The sequence below is a fragment of the Phalacrocorax carbo genome, chromosome 1 (assembly GCF_963921805.1).
Source record: "Phalacrocorax carbo chromosome 1, bPhaCar2.1, whole genome shotgun sequence".
Lineage (NCBI taxonomy): Eukaryota > Metazoa > Chordata > Aves > Suliformes > Phalacrocoracidae > Phalacrocorax > Phalacrocorax carbo.
This window is the reverse complement of record NC_087513.1, coordinates 151070287-151083906: the sequence shown is the minus strand read 5'-3', so window position 1 is coordinate 151083906 and position 13620 is coordinate 151070287. Positions and strand designations below refer to the sequence as shown.

General features: G+C 41.4%; 1 protein-coding gene across 1 annotated transcript in view; it reads right to left on the bottom strand.

The window, feature by feature from the left end:
- Nucleotides 1-1639: 1639 nt before the first annotated feature.
- The window catches only part of RASA3 (RAS p21 protein activator 3), a 134653-nt gene continuing 122672 nt past the window's right edge, over nt 1640-13620 (bottom strand). Inside the window, exons 19-24 of the mRNA XM_064439915.1 lie at nt 11701-11807; nt 10666-10748; nt 6946-7157; nt 6064-6167; nt 4067-4250; nt 1640-3467 (exon numbers count right to left, since the gene is read on the bottom strand). Coding sequence (XP_064295985.1) covers nt 3392-3467; nt 4067-4250; nt 6064-6167; nt 6946-7157; nt 10666-10748; nt 11701-11807 — 766 coding nt within the window. The 3' untranslated portion in view covers nt 1640-3391. The remainder of the gene's footprint in view (nt 3468-4066; nt 4251-6063; nt 6168-6945; nt 7158-10665; nt 10749-11700; nt 11808-13620) is intronic.

Below are 13620 nucleotides of genomic sequence, written 5' to 3'. Positions count from 1 at the left end.
TTCGGGTGTGAAGTTTCACAGCCACTTCTCTCACTCTGAACTCTTCTGAAACTCATAAAGGCATTTGCCTGGCCAGAGACACCACCTCTTTTGAACCGGAATGGACACAGACCAGGGTCACCTGGGCCCCGTTGCCAGGTCAGCCATGCCCTAGCGCGCTGGTTCAGCAAGGGAGAAAACAGGCACCAGGAGTCTCAGGAGAGAACAACACAGCTTAATTTTTTTACCTTTCAGGCTGGGGTAGAGGAAAGAAGGAAAGAAAACTGACCTGACATCCTTACTTATGGATATGCTTTTTTGTTTGTTTGTTTCTTAATGTTATTTTCTTCATTCTGGATATAAGGGATGCTGTCCCAAGTGTACCTATCAAGTCAGCTGCCTTGCGGGCAGGATTTGCTGAGTATTTCTGAAGATACCGTTGGAAACACATGCTGCAGACGGACAAGAGGCAGAGGCTAAGCAAGTACTGGAAGCCCAATTTTAACACAACCTCGTCACCAACCAATTAAGTTATGTTGTAAGAAAAGCAGCTTCCATAGATTTCCTATTGACTTAGGCTAAGACATGTTAGCAGGAAAACAAAATTATTGTATCCACTGGATGGGACTCAGTGGAAAAGAGACGGACCTGAGAATGGCATTACAGTAATTTTGCGTTTAACAGCTAATTTCTTACAAATCCTGTGCCAGTTTACTACCTCATCTTACTTGAAACCTTGTTTGTTTTCAAAACATGGTTTACAATTCCTCAGCAAAACCACACACTTGCATCATTGTGGTCAAGTTCACCTTCACCAAGACAGTGGCGATGTGTCTTCCACCATCAGTTTGGTTTTCTTTCCTGGCTGTGGTCTACCTGTTAAACCACTGCTCTCTCTCAGCCAGGGTGCCTGCATAAGCGCTTCTCCAGAAGCTTCTCAGAAATGCATGCCTGTGTTCTGGTATCAAACACCTGATACAGCACTGGGAGTTACCTTGATCACGAGGTAGACTAACACTCACTGGATGAGCCTCCTATCCCGGAGGGGCTGCTGCCTAGCCTTCTTGCAAATGATCCCCGACAGCAGCAGCGAGCGCAGCCTGTCACACAGTGGCTCAGAGCCAAAGCTTAATCCACATGAGTATCCAGAGAGGACTAGTAAGCTCCAGAAGATTGACTTGCAGAAACCTCAGCACGTCCAAGGTTTTGCCACAGAACAGGTCCTATTCAGAAGGGTGGTGGTTCCACAGGGTCAGGAGCCAATCTACATGCAGGGTGCTGTGCTCTCCACTCTCTCCTCCTGCCCTTTCAACAGGGACTCACCCCTTCCTCACAGCAGCAACAGCTGTGTAATAACACAAGGCACCAGTTCAAAAGGCTGATGTAGCTGAGTGGTAACTGCCGCCTTTGCCAAAGTAGTTTGTGGCTGGCTCAGGTGCCCAGACTGGTTCACTGCAGAGTCTCATGGGTGCAATGCTGAACCAAGAAAAAGGAGTGAGGATGGGAGGAGGAGCAAGGATGGGACTCAGCAGCCCCAACAGAGATTGGTTTACACTCACAAGGACCTCCAGTCACGGTCCAACTCCGAACAGCGGATGCTGTGCCAACACGCACCCCAGCGGCCTCTGTGAATCTCAACAGACTCCAAATGTGCACACAGTTTTCAGAAATAAAATACTTCTTTTAATTGGCAAGTAGAACACACATTACAAGCCATTAGTATTTTATACACAACATTAGGTTAACAAATAGGTGTTACAAATTGCAGTTTATGACTGCTAAAAGCTTGGAGTCAAAACTGCGTCTCTGGAACGCTTCATTACTTCCCTTTCCCCAGTCTCCTGGGTGAGGGTGAATAAAAGATCATGTATCACCTACTAGGAGGTGGTCTATTATATACTCAAACAAATGAAAACCTCATTCCTAAAAGCATCACTAACAAACAGAGGCATTCAAAGAAAATCAGCCATCTTAAAACATGTCAGATGCAACGGGGACACGTTTAAGAATTAACTCTGTAATGCTTTAAGCAGATACAGATATCTTCACATTAAACTGATAGTTCAATGCTTTCTATTCCAATTCAGCTTAAAACCAACGCTAGCTTCCACCCCACAGAAGCTTAAAGTCCATCATGCATGCTTCTGTGCCATCAGAGCTACATGTGAATTAGACCTTTATACATAGGAAAGTTACGTGTACAACTAAAGAGCATACATAAATATATATCTTATATTTAGCAGATCTTTATTGCCTCCTTAATGACTTTTGTTGGTATTAGTGAGATACACAGCTCATTCCATTTTCACTACACTTAGAATATTAACAAGTTACCATTATGCGTGTTAATATACTAAATATCCTTTAACAAGTCCCTTTAAAAAAGTATTTAAAAACATTTTTTTGAAAAGTAGAAATCTATTTTCCAGAAAAGCAAGTGGTACTAGGATAAAATGGACTCAAACGTTCTTTCAGAGAAAACCCATCTTGATGTGCCTGGGAGTCAGTGTGTCTCAGCTGCCAGACTCGTGTTCCATTTGTCCTTCTCGCTGCGGTGGTAAAAGGTCGTCAAAATCAGCTTACTTTGCCTTTCAGCTGGCAGACCTTTCAAAGATCACCATTCACTGGGCTGCATAAGAGAGACATGTAGCTTTGACAGAAGTTCATTTCTTTCTTACTCATATAAATAGAAGAGTCAGTTTTATTATACCGCTGAGATTGCATCTTCAAAACCAAAGTCTGCTGAATGTGTCTGGAGAAATGACCTTGTATCTCAAAAATATCAAGAGTACCATTCAGATCTGAATTTCTAGTAGAAACTGTGCACATTTAGCAAAAATTATGCTGCTGCAGAAACAAAAGACCTTCTCAGAATAAAAGGTACAACGCAAGAGATTACACCAGAGGGTTTTTAATCTGCTGCTTTTCTAAGTGCAGGCATTAAAAGTAAAGTGTTACTAGGCTTTTCCTAAGAGACCACACAGGGGTGTGACGTAATATACATTAATCGGGAACAAAAAACAGTCACAAAAACCATTCCAGAAAATGCTGCATATTAGCAGCACGCTTGGTTTCCGAAACATAAGGAATTGCATTGGAGTTGTCAAGATGAAGTCCACACACCTCGATCATTGAACTGATCACTAGATTCCAAGAAACCAAAACAAATTCAAAAATACACGACAACAACTGCCTAGAAGGCAGAGTTTTATCATCTGTCAATAACCAGATGAATAAAGTGCATAGCAACTATTACAACAGTTTCTTGAAAAGAGAATACGTATAGCAAGTCTCAAAGTTTGTAAGCTTGACACTTTCCATGCATTTTGCTACATGTGTGGCTTCCCTTTTGTTTTGCTATTTAGCTTCACTGATCGACCCTTCAGCACTGTCCTGTGATTTCCTTTGCACTTCATATGGAATGTGCTGAGATCTCTGACTGCTGCCTGATGTACGTCTGGAAGCTCTTGTCACCAATGGGATGTTCTCTAAAAGAAAAAAAAAAAAAAGGCAAAAGTACTATACATAGAATTTTCGGTCAGGACGTCAAAATGGCAGAATGGAAAATGAACAGACAAAATCTCTTCCCTAAGTTTGATTTTCGAAGTTGTAATTGCAATGACAATACTGCATCTTACTTGAACTGGAAGACCTGACTGATAGAATTGATCCTCTCTTCTGTCAGCCATGTGCAGAATGCTCCTTCATTCACGTGCACACAAAATGCAGTTATGTGGCTGTATCAGCCACTCTTCCCATTTTTAAACCAACACTCTAAAATAAGCTGGTAAGTACATGTATCTTCTGGTATTTACTGCTCATTCTAAGAGCACAGGTTCAAAATTAAAACAACACAACAAAACAAACCCCACGCTTGTTTTTATGAATGAAACTGCATTAAAAAATAAGCATTTAAAAATTCTTTACAGTCCTTTAAAATATTGTGACATCATTCTTAAGTCATAATCCTACTTCGTATGTATTTCCAGGATCTTTCTTGAACACAAATATGGTGAAGGCCAGAACGTAAGCAGGGAAATAGCATTTCCTAGGACTGTTCCTTGTTTAGACAACCCGTTACACTTACTGGCTTCCATATTTTGTCTTCTTAAATTTATCCCGCTTATACTGAGCATGCTCCTGCTCTAAAGTTCCAACGCCTTCAATAATCAGCTTTAGTGTTTTATACGTCTCCTTAGGGTCATCAATAATGAATGTAGAATATTCTTCCTCTTCAGGGCCATCATACACAGATTTGCTGCCACAGGCCTCTGGGGAAAAAAAAGGTGAAGTACAGGAATAGGTATCAGATAGGCAGGGGGAAAAAAAGCAAGACAAGCAGACTAAAAATAGTCAGTCCGGGGTTCATGGAGTTCATTGGTTTGCTTCCATATGACCACCACAGAACTGTGGCTGTCATCAACACAACAGCAACAGCAGAAGGAGCAGTTCCTTGTCTTTTTGCTGGGCTGTTGGTAGGCACAGAGGCTGTCCCATGTCCATCTCCTCCTTGTCTCATAAGGAAAGGGCAGCAAGCCTGGCAGCTGATCCTGGCTTGGTGCGAAGCTGTCCTTTGCTGCACAGGCATGCTTTCATCTCAATTACCACTAGCAGTACCTCCCACACACACTTTGGGAGCTCTGACACAGGCCTAACTCTGCCACTGTGCTGCAGGCCAACCCTGCAGCAGGCGTGCACAAAGTCAAGCATTCGCCTGTCAGAAGGACAGGTTCCATCACCAAGCAGCAGCTAAGCAGCAAGTACGGCACTGCACAACAGACTGAATTCAGAACAACTGCAGGCTGAAGGAGTCACGTAAGATGTTTTACCATATCACCCCTAAAATATTCATACAATAAGCACAAGCAGAATATGTCATGACTACTGCCTGGCTGCCTGCTTAAGGACATATCCTAAGAAGGGGCAAGCCCTACTACCTTCTGATCTTACCAGGGAGCCTTCCCGGCTAAGAGATCAGGACACTGATTGCACATGAACATTTGCAACACATTCATCATGCCATCTACTTCTGCATTGTAGCCGAGTGTAGTAGAAAGGGAGAGATAAATTTTTACTTTATCTATTTTTCCCTCTCTTTTTAGCTTTATCGCTGTCACAGTCTGAGCTTTCGAGTTACCTTCCCCTTGCTGCACTGTCTGGCCAGACCTGCGTCCTTTTCCCCGACACTGAAACTCGATGCTGGCTCTGGCAGTGAGGATTCGGAACAGGGGAAAGCTGGGCATTGGTTCAGACAGCTCGGAAGTGGTGGAGATCTTAAGTTTGCAATTGCACAGTGGCCAGGAATGGATTAAAGTGCTTTCCAATCTGTGTGTTTGACACCACTGGCTTATCTCGTATTATAAAATAAAGTCCTATTTAAAGATCAGTGCCACAGTGAAGGCTTCCCTGACACTCCTTGTGCTAAATTGGGATTTCAAGTCTGGCACTGTGTACACCGGATACTTTTCTTGGCATGCCTACTAGTACTAACTTCCTCTGCTGTCTCTTCTTTCTTTTATCCTTCACGTCACATCTCTGCTCCCCTCAGCTCCTTAGGGTTTTCTAGCCCAAACTTCACTTTTCAGCATTTCCCAGACATCTACAGGTCACCTTTTGCTGATAACTGCTGAGAAACCATTTGTATTCAGCCTGTTCTCGGGGATCTGGATCAGAGAATGTGCACGTGATTTCTGGTAACACAAAACCATGTTCCACTGAAACCTCAACTTTGCTGGTGCTTCTTTTCAGGATCGGTAAACTTCTGGTTTAGCGCACGCTCTGGTTTGTCAATTCAGAGCATCCAAGCAATGCTCTGTGCCTATGCTATTTTAAGATGCTGTGGTTAAGACTTATTTCAAACAACTGTTTATTATGCAGGAACTTCATACAGACTATGAGACTGCACACTGCACCGAAAATAATTTACACAGCTGCCCCAAGACAGCAGAGGGGAAACAAGTTAAATAATGGCCACTACGTTCTAGGATATGATTTGCAAGACTGGTCTAGCTGGAACATACCATTTTTCATAGGTATTTTTGTCGTGCTAAGTGTATTGGAGATGCAATGATCTTTCATCCTCACCTTGCATTTTCTCCAATTTTGGCATATACAAGTTGAAAAGAGAGTAGATGCGCTCAGTTTCTCTATCTCCATCTATATCCAGTTGTATGTTTGCTGGCAGGCCTCTGTAAGGCATCAGGAAGAGAGGCAAAAGTTATATGCTAAACAGTATATTATGGCACAAAAAGCACTTACAAGGATGAAAGTAAAACTGAGTACCCATGAAAGATCATATATAATGGAACTCAAAACTTCCTATTTTTCCCAAAAGAAAAGGCAGACAAGTTCAAACTTCTTTATGCCTAGATTTATCCAGCATGCTTTCACTCTGACTTGAGAAGAGAGGACTGTATCAGTATCCAGGCATTTTGGTGAATTAGTCTGCTGTAACCAGATGGAGGAGCCAAAGCACTGAACTCCCAACTGTCCAGGTCTTATATTCTGAGACTAACTACCACTACAGACTTGCTGCTTCTCTCCTTTTAGATGAAAATAGCTTCCTATGAACCAGACAGTACCTCTCCATTTAACAGAGAGCATGAGTGGGCCCCTTAGGAAAAAATCGGTTTAGAGTTAAATCTAGGAGCAGATGATTGTCTGTTTCAGCTATTTACAAACAGGACACTGAAGGGACTTCTGACATTTTTACTAATGACAGATGATTAGAACCAGAGCATCTTATTCCATAGTCAACTCCTATCAATGTCTTGGGCTCTAAAAGTGTCAACATTTTGACCAAGATATGCAGAAACTGGCAGCATGAGAAATAACAATAAATAAGGCCTTTGAAAACACGACGATGCCTGCGCACGTGGCAGATCATCTTGGTAACTGCAAGCCTCACTGCAGGGACGCACACATCCCTGGCAATAGCTAGACCAACAGCATGTCACCAATCCTTACCCTGTGCAGGGTGTGCAGCCAGGAGTATTATCTGCAGTAGCTTTACAGCAAAGCCAGTGGCCATTAAGATAGGCAGAGGGGTGGTAGACCGTGAGGCGCTTCTTGTTGCATTGGCTAACTTTGGTGAGGATATCAATCCAGTCCTTGGCCTCCACACAATTATTTGCTTGGATATACAGGACTCTTCTTTCAGGCTGGATCACCTGGAACATCTGCAAATAAGGAAGTAACCCGCAGAATAAACCACCAGAATGAGTCGGTGAACCTAAGATTGGGCTCAGACTGATGATTTATTAAAGTAAAACCACAGCGTACTATAAGAATGTGCCAATAAATACATTTCAACACAATACCAAGCAGCAAATGGGCCCTTAAAACAAGACCTATCACCTGATACAAGGAGTAAGATACTGTTCCTGTAGGACAGCAAGATTTGTTGTGAGCCTCAGGGATACAGTTTTAGTAATGCTGCAAGCTCCTAGTTTTGGAAGGCTGACAGAGGGACCCAATGCAGGGCTGAAAGGAAATGTCAGTCAGCAGGGGGCAGAAAAGAGAAAAATGAGAGTTTGGATCAAGCCTAAGCAACAGCTTTGCTTTAATACTGCCATATCTCTAGTCTTATTAGCACCTATTTCAGCATGATTCTTTCCCTTTAATAACTTCCATGCTTCTGCACCCAACTATAGCTGCTACTAGCAAATCACTACAATACAGTTGCTCTTTAATTGCCATAGGGTGGTTCAAATAATTACACATTAATTTTGCATTAGGGCTTGGGCGCTGAAATCTAAACTAGATCTCTCCTGCCTATTCAAAACAGCTTGCAACCTAAAATGGCACAATCACATTTATTTTCCTCCTCTTGAAGAAGCATGTTTCTGATGCACAGCCTTACTGCCAGATCACACTCATCATGTGCTGAAGATAACTAAGCTCAAGTTAGATCTTAACTGCAAATTTTGGAAAGGCAAGTGTCAGCCATCTTCATTTCCTCTAGCTTTGGCAAATACTTAATTTTAATGGGTTTTCTTCTCTCTCTCAGGTATTCCTAAATTATCCTTCCCCCCTCTATTTCTTCATTTGATTATTCAAATCGTTAGATATTAACACTGCCCATATCATGTGGAATATTATTTTCCAAACAGCTGGTTTCTCTGTGCTACTTTAAAAACAGAGACACCAAAAACCTCTCAAAAACCAACAAACCAACCAAAACCCCAGAAAACCAATAAACCAAAAAACCTACCCAACCCCAAAACCCCCACCATCAAAAACCCCACCAAAACTGAAATTCACTTTTGTCTATTACGAAGATCTGAAACATTGGCCTGCATTTTGCACCTAGCTGGTCAGGAAAAGGTTGCAGTCTAGCACCAGGCACAATCTCTTCTTCCCTTGTGACACTCTTAGGTGCACATCCTTCGAAGTAGTTTGCAAATATACTTGCTAATTTGTGAACGAACAGGGTTGTGGGGTGTTTTTTTTTAATTACAATGTCTTTTCTAACAGAAAAGGGAAAGCTCCGACAGTCATGTCCCTGGATTTAGTATCCTTATAGATGTCAGACAATAATTAGAAAGGCACAACACACAAAAGCAGTGTAGGACCTGCTCACATGATCAGTCCAGCATTGCCCAAATACACACCAAAAAGAGAGTCCTTTTAATAAAACTTTTCAGGACATAACTGGGAATTTGAGTTTGGGAAAATAGGGAAGGAAGGCACTAGGAAGACGGGAGAATGCAGCTCAGCCCTCCGTTAACACAGAGCTACAGGGAAAAGAATTTTAATGTCCTGCTGGGGTAAATGGAGCCTTCTGCATTACAACAAAGGAACAGATTTACAGAGTATGGCTTTGTGTAATGGGATACCAGCCTAAGTGAACTGACATATGGCAACTGTTACGGAGAAGCCCACAACCAAGCCAAGAATTTCAAGTGGTTGCAAGACCTTTACACTACCAAAACTACCAGTTGCTGGCGTGCAAGCAACACAGAAGACCTGAGGAATACTTAAAGCCAGCCCCCCTCCCCCGCCCCCAACTGTGCTTAAGGAAGGTGAAGGCTCCTGGTGTTGCTGCCAGGCAGGAGCGCAGAAAACACACTTGGTGCAATTCAGAGCACAGATACATGGAGTATTTACAGAAAATGTGCATCTTTAATCACACACAGCAACCATGATGGAACATCCATCCCAAATACATTTGAGAATTCTGTTCTTGCTGCAGTATTCTATTTATACATTCCCGTTTATCTTGCCATATATTAGCACAGGAAGGTGATAATGGTATTTTCTACTGCTTATGGAAAGACTCTGAACCTAACTTTCCAGAATGGATGTAGTCACCTTCATTTCCTAGGTAATACTGAATTTAAGCAACCAACATAGCCTACAGTTTCTGATGTTAACAATAAAGGGGTATTTTTCCTATAATAAATCTTCACAGTAAAGGAGTATTTTGGATGCATTCTAGCCTAGCAGACTGAGCATAAGTTAAAGACTGCTGTCACTGAAGAGTTGATCAGAATTATAGCTCAGCTCCTCTCCACACAGAGTAAGTTTTGTCTCAACTGTGTGGCTACTTTTAGTTCAAAGAAGTTATTTTGCAGAGTACAGTTGGCAACAGTTCATCACGTTACAGCTGCCTCCTGATAGCTTGAGAATTATTTTGCAGCTTCGTTGCTCTTGCCGATGTAATTAACATGAATTATAAACACCAGAGCCAGCTACATACAATGAAGATCTGTTCTAGGAGCCAGTGAACTGAAGCTTATTCCACCTTTTAAGAGAGAGATATGCTACCAAAATTAGTATCTGAAACAGGGACAATTCTGAGGAGTCAAGCATTGTATTTCACTTTAACAAAGTGCTGTTTGAGGAACCCAATACCTAGGGCAGGTTTGAGCACTGCCTGGTATGGCGTCCACAGCAGTGTAGATGGCAGGAAAGACTTACAGGCAGAAAAGCTAAAGTCACAACCATTTATGTGTATGAAAAATTCTATAGCAGATGCATGTTTAGAACTAGAAAACATGAGCTTCTTTTTTGTTTATTTTTAAATGAACCTTTTTAAGGACCGTACTCAGCTTTACAGGCAGAGAGTATGAAAAAGGCTACCAACATCACCTAAACTGATCATGTCTAAGAACTGTTCTTACACAATGGATGGTATGTTTTGCAGGCAGAAGTTGGCAGTATTGTTCCACGCATGAGAAATCAGCTGTATTTTATTCCCTAATGTGGCAATCAAAATGCTAAACCAATACTGGCACAGCACAGATGTTCTTTTGGCACATGACCTAACCCAAATATATATGCACTTTTATTAACCAGTAGAAAAAACCTTGATAACTAAGAAAGAAGATGTGATCCTTCACAATTATAAGCAGGCAAGCTCCTTCCCAACAGAGAGGTCTGACAGAAAGGACAGCGACTCGATTATCTTACCTGTGTCTGACATTACGGAGCCCAGACAGCTGATCAGTAGCGGTCAGTACTGACTGTGCTGCAGATCACGAAACCCAAAGACTGCTGACTGGGCTGTTAAGAATCTGAATGGGCTGTATGTTTGGAAACTCCTGCTGCTATATACAGAACAAGCAGCTGTGCTTGTACATCTTTCAACAGAAACCCAATCCAGGTTACAAAAGGGAAAAAGGCGATTAGGCTGGTGGATCTAGAGCAGCCTAACAAGAAAATTAATGAAGATGACCTACTTACGTTTTTCATTTTGAAGGATTCTTCCTCCAGTCTTTCCACTGCCAGAATGTTTTCAATTGGAATGCTACACAGAGGGTGATCACCTGCAGAACACGCACACAGATACTGAGCAACTTATTCACAACTGAACTTCATCCTCCGCCCTTATTTTAAGGGCTGATTCAGTTCTTTTAAAGGTAATTTTGACTGCACAAGAAAAAAAAAAATCTTTCAATCAGCAGGGATTTACTAGCATGGTCCTTAAGTATTATCTTAAGTTCATTTCTGTTTTCTGCTGCACTACCTTACGCTAACAAACCTCTTTGAAACTGACTACTGCAGAGGACACAGTGTATTTCCTGAGAAGGTGACAATGAAAGAAATCATTCCTGTCAGCTCAGCTGAACTAGGTTGATGGTGGTGACGTAAGACCTAAAAAGTTGAGTGTGAAATGATGACTGGCATGATCTTAACGTGTTTTTTTATGCTTCTCACTCTCCATGTGTTTATATGATGGAAGGAAGTGGCATTTGTTGTGTACTACTGAACAGACAGGAACTATTTGCGGAAGGCAAATTCCTTGACATCGTGCAACATTAAGTGAACATATTTTTGCAAGTTCAAAGCTTGCAGACAAATCTCTGCCTACTGCAGCCAGTCGTGCCAATGCTACAGAACTTATGAGAATGAGCCGAGATGCATCTGAGAACATTCAGTATAACCCCAAATCCCAGCATAAGGTATTTGTATCCTGAGGTTTGTTTCTTGGACAATCTACTATGTAACTGTGAAACCTACAAGATGTTGTTGGTAACTGGTATTAGAAAAATATTACCAAATATTCTGCTAATTTCTAGGGTGCTGCACTATCCAAGAAGCTTCTCTAACAGTCAAGTACAGACATACTAAAAAAAGACAAGAACACAGGCTGACAGACTTGCCTGCACTGTGCCTTCTACAGTTACAGATCTAGATCTCAGTCGCCTTTTCTTACACAATTCTTATGTTTAAACTTCACTTTAATGTACCAAAAAGAGACTGGCAAACCTTCGTTACCTTTGCTTTTCTGATAGGTAAACTCATGGTTTGTCAGGCGAAACCATCTCTTCTTGAAGTTTTTCATACCAAATCGTTTTCTTCCTTGTGCTCTCTTGATCATGAACCTAGTAAACAGGACAACAGCTGTTACAACACACCAGATTTTATATATACATGCATCTAAATATATGCATACATATTATATATATATATTTATGTATATAGATTTATACATATATATACACACATACACAATGGCACCTGTGAAGCTTTAGAAGGAGACGCAGTGTTTTCTAATTATTGAGGCCTTGCCTTGACAAGGGAAGGAAATTCACATTTGGATAGGTTTAGTGCATCTCTTAGTTAAGCCTGTCCTTTTTCCAGATCTAGATAAGGGGCAAGACATGTAGCTTGACTTGTAGTCTACATAGAGGCTCTAGTTAATTAGCTGAGCTGCAGCTTGTGCCCTTTCCTCAGTAACAAATCTAGCTAAATGTTTCCTACTACAGCAGAAAAAGGGCAGAACACCGTTAGTACTGCTCTGCTAAGCTTGACCTGTTAAACTCTACAAGCTTTTTAATATTTTTTATTTAAAGCTGTAAGAAAGCTCAAAAGGTTTAGAGTATATTTAATAATTAAAAGGCAGGTGTAAGGCCTCTGGAGCACTGGGACTGTACCCTTACATGCTTTAGTCGTTCTCAAGCTCTAGAAACAAAATCAGGATGTTCCACGCTCCATTTGCAATTGCACATTGATGCTGCAGTTAGAAATGCATTTTCAATAACATTCAAAGCAATCTGATGGCTGAAAGCTGGAGCCCCCACCCCCCTCTCTTCTGGCAGAAGAGGGGTGTTCATTTAGTGATTTGTCAGTTTTAATTAATTTCAAATTTGAATTAGCTTACAAGAAACTGCGATGGATCCAGCACCTTCCTAACCACTAAATCAATCCAAAAGCTTCAAGGTGACTTTGGAAACCCTGGTGGCTTCACACTGCTCAGCATCACTTCTGGTGGAAAAAAGTGCGTATGCATATGCAGTTGAGTTGATAACAGCTACCCTACACGTTACATTAAATATTGTGCCAAAACCAGAACTCTATAATGGAGCCAGTAAAAACTACTTACTAGAGTAGTTTTTATCAAGTAGGAAGGCACTATACAGCACAAAGAGCACACAGAGAGAACAGCAAATGATGTGAAGATTTTCAATAGCAGACCTAAAATGCTTAGAACAGCCAATACTGTTTCTCACTTCTGGTATCTTCAGTCAGAAACAACTACTTTGCATCCAACTGAACTGCAGGTCTGTTTAGAGCTCAAACAGAAATCCAAGTTCCTTCAGGCTTTAACTGTTTCTTAACCAGCAGGGCTTGCTGCCTGCTGCCCATTCCAAGTTGTGCAGGCAAAAGCTGACAAGGACTGTATACAGCAACAGACTTTTTTAAAACCAGTTATAGTCACACACCTCTCTCATTCTTAAAATGGTCAGACAGTTACTGTCTCAGTCCTTTTTCTTGGATTACTTAAGAAATATTTAATAAAACCATATGATTCAGGTCATCACCAGGCCCAGTGGTGGCAGTCTTCATGTTTCAAGGTTAAGGCTAATTCAAAGGGAAGAGCAGATATCCTTGGGCTGGACAATATGTTCTTCAAGTTAGTTGCTCTTCCTTCTCATGCCAGCACTTAAAAGGTGACTTAAAACTCCTACATAACCTCTCTCTTTGAAAAATGCAAACCCTGTACTGCAGAGCTAAGAGCACATTTCTAATTAAATTCTTCATAGCTGACATAGTTAAGCATTCAAACCCACAGAAGTTACAAGGTGAATTTAAAGGATTTCTTTGTTTCTAACATTTGCAGAATGTGTGAGAAGCTGGAGCAAATAGTCAGAAGCACAAAGGGAAAAAAGTCTAAGATTAAACCCATTTCAGTGC